The sequence below is a fragment of the Coloeus monedula genome, assembly GCF_965178545.1.
Source record: "Coloeus monedula genome assembly, chromosome: 4".
Classification (NCBI taxonomy): domain Eukaryota; kingdom Metazoa; phylum Chordata; class Aves; order Passeriformes; family Corvidae; genus Coloeus; species Coloeus monedula.
Window position 1 is genome coordinate 16825001 of NC_138784.1, and position 13209 is coordinate 16838209.

At 39.0% G+C, this 13209-nt stretch overlaps 1 protein-coding gene across 1 annotated transcript in view; it reads right to left on the bottom strand.

Annotated features, from left to right (window-relative positions):
- Positions 1-13209, bottom strand: part of BRAF (B-Raf proto-oncogene, serine/threonine kinase) — a gene marked incomplete at its 5' end in the record, with an annotated part of 79927 nt that overhangs the window by 35114 nt on the left and 31604 nt on the right. Inside the window, 3 exons of the mRNA XM_082280663.1 lie at positions 378-526; positions 1844-1946; positions 2656-2759. Of these exons, the coding sequence (XP_082136789.1) occupies positions 378-526; positions 1844-1946; positions 2656-2759 (356 nt within the window). The remainder of the gene's footprint in view (positions 1-377; positions 527-1843; positions 1947-2655; positions 2760-13209) is intronic.

Sequence of the window (13209 nt, forward strand, 5' to 3'; positions counted from 1 at the left end):
ACTTTCTAAGGTTGTAGAGAATAAACCCACAGCTAAATTTTAAACAGGGGCCTAGCGATCACATAATAAAGAACCAGTTTTGATTAATAATAACAACTGTGAACAATGAGAAGTCTGTCTGATACAGTCAAGTACTCAGCAACCCTATTCATGCTTCAAAAAAACCCACTTCATAGACCAGCAAAGAAATATGAACTGGTTGTCTGAGCTGGCACAGAAAGAGTATGAATTAAGCAGTCTCACAAGAACAGTTAACTCCTGGGTTTTTTTTCAGGCACCTCCTCTGACTTCCTGAATTACAGATTTAACACAAGAAATCACTGACAGCTGTACACTTATTAAAAGGTTCAACTTGAAAATCAATTGTGATTACTTACTCAAGTTGGTCATAATTAACACACATCAGTGGCACTTCTGTACTACAGCGCTGGTGAAATTTGTAGCCACAGGTCTGGCACCGGAATCCCTGGAAAAGCAGCTTCCGACAGAAGTCGCAGAACGCTAACGTGAAGAACGTTTTTCGTACCTACATTGTCAAAAACAGTCACAATTACCTAGAGTCCTTCTGTAAGCCCAAGATAGGCTATTTGCTCTTACCTCCCTCAGGTGTAATTACAAGCCTCTTTTGTCATGCTGGAGCTACAGTTTTATGTATCAAACAGATTTAAACAAAAGATTGTCTCCTTTTTAAACAGTTCTCATGCATTAAAACTTTTTCCAACTGTTTCTTGGAATTAATGCTTACTTCACTAGCAGTAAGAATAAGAGCAAAAAACCTGAAGCAAAACTTCACTATTATCATGTTAGATATAAACATTCAGAATTTATTTGGATACAACCTATAAAAACAAAAGCTGCTGAAATATTGTTACATATTCTGATTTTTCCAGAAGCCAAAGAACATTTCTATCCAATACTCACAGGACTGGAAATACACCCTGGCATATATATATATATGTGTATATGTATATATATACACAGGGCTTCAATGTACAGTTACACCTAGAGTTGTAATTTTGACTACTGAAACTCAGAAACATTTAGAATCACAGAAAAGTGATCATGCATCATCCCCAAATTATAGGGGGGAAATGATTTAGTTAATTTTCAAATTTAGCAATACCTACCCTAAAAACACATTCTTAGTTCTATTATTACATGTACTAATCAGAATTTCAGAGGGATATACAAAATGTTAAGCCTACTAGAGTTCACTTGGCTAGCCATAGCCCAAACAGCTTGTTTGAGCTAAACAGGTTGACTCAGCTTGCAGATAGAATTTTGCTGTTTTAAACTGAAATAGAAGGTCTTTCTTCCTGATGTGACAAACATTATTTCCAGGATTTTGTATGTAGCTGGAAACATTTAGACAGATTCTGTTTAGCAGCTTCCATTTACTTGGTGCCTTATCAGGTCAAAACATATTTGTGCACTGCATCATTGATGATGTCAGCACTGCTCTGGGAATAGTTAGTTCATTAGTTAATTGCTGCTGCAGAGCCAGCAGGGAGGCCCAGAATACATTTTATAGATACAGCAATACAAAAATAGTAGATTATTATTACAGCTCTGCAATGCAGTGCTGATTTAAACCCCCTACATTTATAGATTTTAGAGGGTGTATTCCAACCAAATGTGAAAGTTTTAAGGGTGATCAAGTACTCTAACATCACTTATTTCAAATACAATTCTATCTAATTCACTTAAGCTACTGTGATTAAAAACTTCTTTTGCAACTCCCACCACATCCCACAGATGCAAAATATTCCAAGTTGGTAATTTGAATTTGAAAGTACGAAGCTGATGTAACCCCACTCAACATCTCACAAAACCCAGTACATACGAAATTGTGTGTCGTAAGTGGCACATTCTCCAAAACTTCCACATGCAACTCCTCTCCCGTGAGCCAGGAAATGTCTGTGTCCCAGCCAATGGGCTTCTTCTCTCTAAAGTGCAAATAAGCCTCTCATTAGCATCAGCACACAGGCCCTTGCATGTCTCTTGCCAAAGCTGGGAGACCAGCTAAAAAGTTGCACTGTGGGGGGTTGCTACACAGTCTACCTGCAGAAAACTTCAGAAGCAAGACTTTATGCTCAGTACATAGCAAACAAAACACACCTTCCCTGGACAAACTGCATGAAGGACATGCACTTTTTCAACCAGCTCCAGTAGTGGCCAATTCCTTGTTTCCAACGTGGCAGATGCCTTTTTGATCAGATAAAGTGTTTGTGAAGGTACCTGTTGTGTAAGAGTTCCACAGAGATGGCTAATTGTGTACATGAAGATAATACACAAATTTTTAGGGCTGAAGACTCTTTCTCTTTTCCTCCCAAGGGAACTCTGTCTTTAGTTAAGAATGCATTATGGACAAATGAAACAAAACCAAGATGTTAACACAACCTATCTAATACTTGTTTCGTTAGCCTGAGTTTGATTAATGAGTGTTTTGCCATAATCTCATATTATTTTTCCTTTCTCTGAGCCTTTTCCTAGGAGTTAGACATTCTTTTCAACACGTCTGTGATGTGCAAACTGTTTAGTGCAAAGTATCACATAATTCTGAACTTTGTAAACACCTTCTGGATACAACTTGCCATCTTGGGTAGCTCCAGTAAGAGAGTCTAAGAGCAAAAAAGCACCCTACACAAACCATACCCATCTTGTATTCTGTAAACAGCACAGCATTCTGGAATAAGTCCTCTCATCATCAGCGCTTTTTTTAGGCTGTCTCGGACTGTCACTCCACATCTTGCTGGAACCTAGAAGCCAAATACAAAAGAAATGAGTTAAAACAATTTCCAATTTATCCCCCCAAACTGATGCAAACATTTTGACCCTCAAGTGCTAAAACCCACTCTTCAGGATGCTTTACAGAATTGTAGGCCAGAGTTTTTCAAAACCATTTTTGTACTGAGGAAATTTTTATTGCTGAATAGTATATGAGGAAAGGAGCTCAGCTAGAAGAGAGAACAAGCTCTACACTTCTTTTAACATTTAGAACGAAATCTTCACTCAGTTCCAAAAGTGACTTTCAAACTTCACTCAATTGGAAGAAACTGGAGACACGGCTCACAGATAGCTAGTAACCACATACAGCTTTAATGTTACAGGCTGGCCTGAACATAAGTGGGGAAACATGCCAAGTGAAATTAAGTGAAGGAACTAACTTGGACTGCACTCAAAAAACCATTACGATAAAATGTAAGTATTTTATTTTCTATTTCTAAAACAGAAGATAAGCATGCAAACAAGTGAAACAAAACAGTCATCTGAGTCAGGCAGACCATCACCACTCACTTTAACCTACATTTGTAACTCTACAGATATGTCTTATATGAAAAACATATTACTCTCTTCTGTTTCCTTGCTTGAAAAGTTCAGATAACTAACAGGATGGGAAGAATCAAGGAGCACATTAAAACTAGCCAAATCAAGAACTGCACACTACATAAAGTAAAGGTATTTTCCTCACCTCTATTCTAATTGTAGGTATATCTTACACAAGTAAGTAGATCATCTCTAGGTATACCTGTCATTTAACTGCTTATAGTGACAAGCCATAAAAAAAGAGTAATACATCATCTGGTGATTAAGTGTAGTTAAGGTATTGAATATTATCTACTATTTTTAGAACTCAATAGTGAAAATATTTAAGGCTTCAGGCACTGTACACACTGGGATACCTCCTATAATCACGGACAGTACCTCGAACACAGATCAGAAGATTAAACCCACCAACTTAACAAACCTGACAAGTCTGTCTGAACACCTGAAACTCAATTCTAGCTTGCAAGTGGCTTAAGCCAGAGCACTCAGTAGCCAAAAGCAGTCTTTTAATCAGCTTCAGCTGGCTTTGGATCAGAGCCTAGTTTTTGTTCCTTGTGCTTAAATTTCCATGGGTATTTAGGGGCTCTATGTCCTACTTAAGCATGACAGTGAAAGGTAGCAGTCTGTTTCAAGTAGCTTCGTGAACACCACTTCAGGTTACACTATCTATTGCATTTCTAGAACTCAAACATATGCTCTTTCAGAAGATACAAATTAAAGGAATATTTTGCTTCACTATCTTCTTCTCATTAATGTGAAAGTGCCTCTTTACAGGATATTTGTGCATTTCATTGGTCAACACAAACATTTAAAAAAAAAGGGAATTTTTCTTAACTCCTTGAAAAAACATTCTATAGCGTACTACTTTACAATCTTGATATTCAGCCTTAGGTGACTTTGGTTTACACATTGCATTCTTTTTTAATGTATCTTTTTATTAATCTAAGTAACTTTTTCCCATCCCACAAGTTAACATCATGGTATTCAATCACCTGTAGCTCATTCTTCCAGCATAAAACATCCTTAATTGTTAATAATACCATCATTGGTATTAAGAGGGAGCCTGGGAGCACCTATTATTGTCAACATGCTCAACAACATTCCACTGTAAACCAGCCCTCTGTTGCTTATGTCTTTTTCAAATTAATTGTTCACACTGAAACCAACTGTTCAAAGGGTTGTTATGTGACAGGTACCCCCTGCTCCCAAGCCCTGGAAACGTGGTTAGCATAACCAGCACCACGTTACCAGGCATGCAGTCATTCCCTGTGACTGAGTGGGTCGTACATTTTTTCCTCTTTCCCCTCATTACCAGATACTGAAGGTCCTGCCAACCCAGTTGACCAACAGAAGAGATTTCTTCTTCCCCTCCCCACTGGCCTCAAGGTCCCTGGGCACCCAGCTGACTGTTCCTTCCCTTGCCAACCCTCAAGGTCCCAAGGGCACATGGCCACCAGGAGGTGGTGCTGGCCTGGTCACAGAACACAGATGCGTAACATCACCCAGAGCACTGTGTATAAATTGAGCAGTTACCAGTCCAAATGGGGGTCTTGGACCAGAGCTGCTGCTGGACACTGAGACCTGGGACCCACCAGTGCCTGGGAAGTCCTCTCCATTTTCCAAGGATGGAAGGTGTGACTTCTATTCTTTCATACAAATATCGAGTCTAGATTATGACTGTTGTATTGATACAGTAAAACATGTATTAAAGATTTGTCTTAATCTGCAAAAGTGATTAGAAATTATAACTGAAGTTCTATTATAAATTCTGTATTATGCTACTTATAAATTGCACAATATTGATTCTGCTTGCAGAACTCATGTGCCATTCTAATAATAAATTCTGTGCTATACTAATCACAATATCGTTAAGAAAATAACTCTTTAATTGTCCCTATGATTTAGTGCCATCGTCATTCTGCCAAAGATCCCTGAAAGAACCTGTCTGTCCCCTCAGTGTCCTTCTCCCTGCCTCCAATATACATATTTACAAATAGAGAGTAAATATTTTTAAGAATCTGACTAAAATCTCTGAGGATTTCAGAGGTGTGCTCCAACCTCCCACACACATTAGATCCAATCACAAGCCATTTCAATGCAGGAAGCAAGTGCTCTTTGGCTCAAGGCTATTTTTCCAAAAAGTATAGCTCCTGCTGGATTGAGGTTGAGTCCCCACAGGTAGTTCAGGTCTACCTTTCCAGCAACCTCAGTCACTTCACCACTGATATCCACAGTGGCAGAAGAAACTGAAATACTTCAAAGGTGGGAGACAGATGATGGGGACAGAAAGGAGAATGAAGAGAGTCAGGAAAGAGGTTGGGCATGAAGGAGAAATGGGACGAGAGGGTCAGGACAAACTTTAAGAACTTACTGGGGAAAGCATGTTTATACTGGGAGAGGGAATTGCTATCAGCAGGTTGGTGGGAATTAGACAAGCAAGACAGAGGGAGGACAGACTGAAGAGCTGAGGCTGAGGGCAGGAAAAAAAAAGATGTGATGAACCACCTAAAAGGGAGAACTGTTTCCCAACACTTGGGGAAGTACTGGAAGTACATCCTAAACAGGAAGTTTTCAAGCTATGATTAGGAGAAAAGGTGGTTTGCTTTGGACAAGGAACATCGGGGGAAGGAAGTGCCTAAGAGCAGCAATAGAGCCCAGCACAGAGCAGGAAGAGGTTCTAGCTTAGGCAGAAAACTCCAAAGCAGTAAGGATTAAAAGCAACCAGGTTAGTAAAATCTTGACTTATGTGAGGGAGTGGAACAGGACAAGGAGGAAAAGCCAAGCAGTAGGAAGATGACTAACATTAAAGAAGAGATAAGCAGTCTTGTGGTCACTGGAAAACATTTTCTTCCTGCAGCACTGATCCTCCATAAATGATGACAATATCCTCCAGTAACTCATGAAGCAAAGAAATGCATCAGGAACCTCAAAGTTCCAATGGCATTAATTAATTACACTGGTGTAATTTTTTTTCCTTTTAATGTTGCTAAAACCAAGACTTGTGAAGTTATAGGGCTTCTTTTAGGAGATCAATAAAGTTGGAAATGCAAACTCTCAAAATTTGGGAAGTGTCAGAATGAAGGTTACCCACAGCAACACAAGTGCATTAAATATCCTGATCACTTATCATTTGCTGTTCCTCAGTATTAGTATCCCAAGTCCCCTTCATTAAAATCCAAGTCCTATTTATGCAACTTGCAATTAGAAACATGGGTAGAACATTTGTTCTCTTCACTGCCATTTGCATCGAGATCCAGCTAAAACGCAAAGAACTGTTTTTATTGCTTTCAAAAACCATCATGATCCTGAATCAGCATCGCATTTAGAACATTCTCTTACAGAACTCCTGAGCAGAGAAACATAAGGCCAAATTAAAAGAACTTAGTGCTAGAATAAGTCCCTGTAGTATTGATTAATCATTTTCCCAGACTGGTACAGCATGGTCTGTCACCATCTGTGCATGTAGCCCTTCAGCCGCCTCCTTCAGTCCCTACTAGTGCCTGCTGTAAATCAGAAATCTCACCCTCCAAAGCATTCCCTCTGAAACCTCTTTTTGCCCGCACCTTCTTTTCACCCCCAAATTATGGCAATAAAAAGAAAAAGCTGGTTCCAAGAAAGTGATTTGGAGACCACCTCGGTCTTTAGAAAAACAAAAGCCAAACCCAGCTCTTTTTTCCCGGCTAATAGACTCCTGCTGATTCCGAAGCAGGAGTGTTGGAACAGCTTCTTCCTCACCCCCAGGCAGAGGGAGGGTGTGTGGCCCCACAGCCTGGGAGGGGAGCGGGGAGCAGGAGCCCCACATGGCGCAGCCCCCGTGTGCCTGCCAGGAGCCGGCAGCTCCAGCACAGCAGGAAGGCACCAAGGCGGGTTATCAATTCCATCAAGAGTTTTGCCAGGATTCCCACAGAGCCTTTTAACTGAATCACATCAGCATTTTTCGACAAAATCAGTTCCCCAGGAGAAAATTTCTCATCGACTCCAAAATACACGGCACTCTTATGCCTGCAATCCACTACACTGGACAAAGTTGGCATTTTATTGAAACATATAATGTTTACTATTATTTAAAATCTATTTTGTTTGCATCCATCCATTATCTCTTGATCCCCCTGTTTTAAAACTAAGAGAATTGAAATATGTTTCACAACGGTTACCACCTAGAAACTCATGTCGCTGAGCAGGGGATATACTTCCAAATTGTGACTGTTAAGGGGCTTTCTTTTCAGGTTACTTATATACCTAAGATTTGTAGACCAGAAAAGGTTTAGCTTTTTATAGCAATTAGAAAGTTGATTCAGCAAGCAACTTTCAAAAGTGAAGAATATGAAAGTGTGGGCTATACAACACTAAGAAACAGTACAGAAGCTGCCAACACACACTGCAAGGTGTATTCAGTGTGTAGCTTAATAAAATACCAGAGAAGATAATTTACTTGAGCATCCTAAATTGGGCAAGTAGCAACTCAGGGAGACACCAAAACACATGCTCAAGTTTGCAAATGTTGAGCTCCAGGGAAAAAGACTGAAAATTATTCCACACTGCAAAAATTCTCAAAGCAGTCTTATTACCTAGACAGATTAAACAGAACTATAGCCCTTAATGTCCTCATTTCTTTTACTCACCTGAACTATTTCTAAGGACAGTAAGTATTTGTAACAATATTATTGATATATATTTAGTACTGCAGCCCCAAGTATTTAAGCAATGCATAATAAATAATTTATTTCTGTAAATCAGGTCACTCCCGATTCAGTAAGAAATTCCGAGCTATGTCCCTAAATAACTCTTACATCACTTTTCTAACATCAGACTAGAAACTGGCATAGTCTCAGTAAGTTAAAAATGCTTCCTTACACCCGTGTAGTTTCCAATATTTTAGAGCAATAAAGAGACTGAAGAGACTGAGAAGCACCTCAAAAAAGCAATGCAAAGGTATTCCCTGAAAGTGGAGAGGCTGGTCAGCCCTGAATATCCAGTATTATACTTCTCAAAACTAGTTAGCTGGCTTTATTTTTCCCTCAGCCTAACACTGTAGTTCAGCTCATTTTAGCCAAGTGTAATGTATGTATGGTATGTAAGGTATGTGTAATATACCTTAGAGATTCAGAGCAATTCCAAACAATCAAGCAGACTACTGGGTACAACAGTGGAAATACGCCAAGTAGAATGGATTTGAAATATCACTTCAAAGTATTTGCTTACCACAACATACACACCCTGAAAGATCACAGTTTTTTCCCCTCAATACCCAAGCCTAAAAAATTTCAGCCACATGTTCATAGAATTCATTGCGTTGGGACAAAGTTAAGCTAAACGGTACTTTTGCCAAATAATTAGTTTGGCCTTCCAACATGTCAGGTTTTCTGGTAAAATCCAAACACGAGATCCACATTTAATTTTTCATCTACCTAGGGAGGACAAATATTTCACCAAATCAGTCAGCCACTTCCTACAGCACTAACAGATAAAATTACCCTCCTTTGTGGCAAAAAGGACATAAGATGACATTGAACATCACATCCTCTAGAAAACAAAGAACACAGCTTTCAGAAACAGCTGTTCTGGATATCAGGACATGAAGCTCTGTCCAGTTTCCAGGAGAAAGCAGCAAAAAAATACATTCTTACTGAAGCATTTTAGTGAGACAAATGAGAGGCAGTTTCATTGCATTAAATCTTTTTTCCAATGGAAATTGAACAGAATTTACCCGTTTTACAAAGCTGTTACCATTCAATCAAATGCATTTCCTTTAACTTGCAAAGACATGGGTTACCAGCACCCATTGGCACCTCCGATGCAATTGTGTGTCCCTGCGTGTAGAACACAACAGACTGATCTATGTCAGTGCAGAAATACTTCCTCAAGAATATACCATCACTCAACCACACTGGATGAAACCTGTTGTACCTAATCAATGGCCTCCACATATAATTTTTCAAGCTTTTGAGAGACAGCTCCTGAACTGTGTTCCGGAGAGTACTGATCATTTTAAAGGGGACAGTGGAGAGCAGATCTTCAAATTTTAGTTAGGGTGAATACCAGTGGCAGAAATTGTGAAGGCTGACAGCGACCTTCTAGTAAAATAAAGTTTGGAAAATATGGCTTTAGACTTCAGACTTGAGAGAAATGCTCATCTAGAAAAATAGCTGTAGCCACTAAACAGGCATGAAACGCCAGGACCTTGTGGTTTCTGTTCAAGAGACAAGAAAGTCAGCTGGCTGCTCTCCAAACCAAAACCCACACGCATTAGAAATATAAGGTACAAAATAGTTGAAATAAATCCTTGTAACAGGTCAGACCCAGAGTGCACTTTAGATTCCTGTTTCAGCTGATCACACTCCAAGTGCTTTAAAGGCAGCGTGGGGGCAAGAAACTACAGCAGAAGGGCTAAAATTCACATCCTTCTCTAAACTCTTGCAACTGATCCTAAAACCACCATCAGGTAGTATACACATTCCCTACAAATATTAAAACTCTCTCTGGCTACTTTGCTTAAACAACACAAGAAGCATGAATTTAAGTATTACTTACTAGACATGGAATTAAAACATTTATTACAATTATTTTCAGATTTGTGACTTGCATTCCATTTCACTGAGTGCCTGCCTAGCACATTATGAGGTAAAGGAAGCATGCTTAAAACAGTATTTTTTTCCTATCATTCATTACTTTCTACAGAAAGACTTTTCATCTCATAAGGAATCACTAAACACTCCTTACTTGAGTAAAAAACAGCGATCAGTGTTGCACATGGCATTCCAGATGACAGGCCATCAGTTTTATAATGGCAAGTTTTCAAAAGTGTTTCACTTTGCAATCTAAGACAGCGTGTCAATAAAACTGTAGTAGATTAAATTACTCTCTTTTCAACACATATGCCTTTGAATTTATCCAGCATTTGAGGGTAGCTTGTGGTGAGTTATCCCTGGCAGGCAGCTAAGCACCACCTAGCTGGTTGCTCACTCCGTTTTCAGTGGGAGGGGAGAAGAGAACTGGAAGGACAAAGAAAGAAAACTCCTTTGGGAAGATAAAAGACAATTTCATAAGTGACAGAATAAATTTTCCTAGTGATACAGAAGTATCAAGTGAAGTTTACTTGAAAGTAAACTAACATTTATTTCATGCCACCAGTCTGTGAATAAGATGCATAAAATTCCAAAGTATTCAGATACATTCAGCAACCAGCCATTGGCACAGGCTAAAAATAAACTCAATTTCCGCTGCATGTTTGATATAACATGGGAGGTTTTAATTGTATTTTTGATTAGAAAAACCTAATCATGTCAAACCAGGTGTGTAATTAAAAGCAAGAAACTGGTTTATTCAGCTGCCTGAACATCCCTTCTCTAAATTTTCCTTATACTTGACAGGTGAAACTGGTAGGGCAGCTTAAATGCCTACAGAAATCCAGTGCTTACTACTTAGCGAGCTTGAGGCACAAACTCACAACATAAATTACTGAAAGCAAGATGCAAATCTGAAGTCAACAGAAATGAATCAAGTACCAGATTTAAAAACACAATATTTGAAGGATCCCAGTTGTGCATGCATGATGAATTAATTTATGCTAAGAATTTACATAGAATAAAAATAGCTTATTCTTCTAGTCTTCATGACTGCAGAGATCATCACATGATTGCTTACCTAATTAAAAGGCAGATGTACTAATAAACCAAGGTGTGACAAGAGTGAGACACTTAAGAATTGTCCCCATGCACAGCATTCACAGTCCTGTTTAGTTCCTTTAACTCTTAAATGTACAAATTGTCACTTTTAAAAACTCAGTCTCACATTCACATTTTGAGAACTTCCATTAACTTTCCAATATATGTGTAACTATGAGACACATATGAAGCATACCAACACAAAACCAAGCAGAAAAGCTTTGCTGGCCCAGATTTATGCTGAGTTTTTACACAAAGCATCTCTAATTACTCTTAAACTTCAAAATAAAGCAAAACAAAGAACAACCAAAGCCCACACAATATTCTATAGTTGAACATAGAAGAAAGGGTAACTTCTTTTGTTACCCGAAGCATTACTTTCAGTTTAGAAGCTACCATGGAAATTTTTTGACCTTGTGCTGGGTGATAACACACAATGGTTTGATCCTATCAAGAATCTGCAGGCAACTGAAGTATTTGGAGGCCACCAAGCTTTCTCAAAGCATGCACAGCATCTGGTTTTTTTTTTTTTTTTTTGTTCCCCCTTGCTTCACTGTCCCCCCCCAGATCACTATAGATAGAAATGGAATTCAAACTGACCAAATCCACTCCTTGCTCATGCTGAGAGAGAGAGAAGGCATTGGAGCTGGGAGAGGATCCTTTATAAATGCAACTGGGGAGAGCAGTGGAGACTCCTTACCACACTCACAGCCACTCCACCAAGAAGGCCAGAAGACATGAAGTGAACACTTCCTCTGGAAGCTGGTAATGTGCAGAAAGCAGCAATGAAGCACAAGACCTATCACCACCTGATGCCTTTCAAATGCCCATCATTTCTTACACTTCAACACTGTTTTCCTGTAACTTTCCACGTGCCATACCATCACTCAGTAGAGTTCATTTGCTTTCAGACTGGTTTTTTTCCCACTCTAAGTAGTTGTCCAGAAGGGATTTCTTGGGTAATCAGAAATATTCAGGGCTGCTACTCAGCAAGTTATACGATCTTGTTCATGAAGTACTTGAGTTAGAATCCCACTTACTGCACTCTCCTTTCCTAGAATACTCTCCTTCTTTCCTTTTACTAGGACTTCACTACAACATCAAAAACTTCCTAATATTGTTCCTCTGCAGAGTTATGACCAGTTTTAGCTACTTGTTTTTATACCAGGCCTTGCATTAAATGGCTTTTCTCAGAAGCCCTAATGTCACTCAGTATAAAGTAGCATGTGGCAGACAAACACAGAACATGATTACGCACACTACACGTAACCACGCCCATGGAATTCCTAACCACAAGACACAAATTTCTAGTATCCATAGCATGCATTTAATGGAGGCTGAACAGAGCGTTTCCAAATAGAAAACACTTAAACTCCTAAAATTCCTGAGTGACAAATAGCTCAAATTTGGAAGACAACCCACGGAAAATACCATACATGCCTGACCTATTCTTGTGCTCTTTCATCATGACAGAGAGATACTCCAGATATGTCCACAAAATGTTTATTCCATTCCAGGTTTCAGAATGCTTTCCTCCAAGAGACCAGCATCAACTGCTGGGCCACAGGAAAACTGTCTAAAAATTTGTACTAGCATTTTAAGGTCTACAGTGAGCAAGCAATGTAATTGGATTAATCATTTAAATTATTTTGTCAGCTTCCACAGAGCAAAACTTGGATCTGTTTTTGCAATTGGGAATGGAGGTTTTTTCCTTATCCCAAATCTACCAGTTAAAAATTGGTGTGCAAAAGATACTTTACCCAGGTCTTCAAAGAATGTTCCTGCAACCCTCAAAGAAAAAAAATAACAAAAAATAAAACAACAAAACAACAATCCCCACCCCCCAAAAAACCCCCACAGAACTCGAAGCAATCCCACAAAATGCTTAAATCCTGCCCTATATGCAAATATCATATTCCTGTATTCTTTACACTCACAGAAAGCTTTTATATTCATTGCCTGTAACTCCTTCAGTTCATTTTAAACTTTTTCACTGTCTTCTTCCTCCTATATAAACCTGAAGTCATCCTATTTGTTCCATACCTCTGGATCAGTTGATAATCACCATTCTCCTTGAATTACTGTCCCTTCTCAACAAGCAGCTATGTGTCTACTTCTGTTTATTTGCATGAGCACTGCCTTCTGTCTCTTTTCTCTCTCTGCATGCACATTCAATCAGACAATTTTGGAAAAAAAAATCCTAATCCACACCACAACT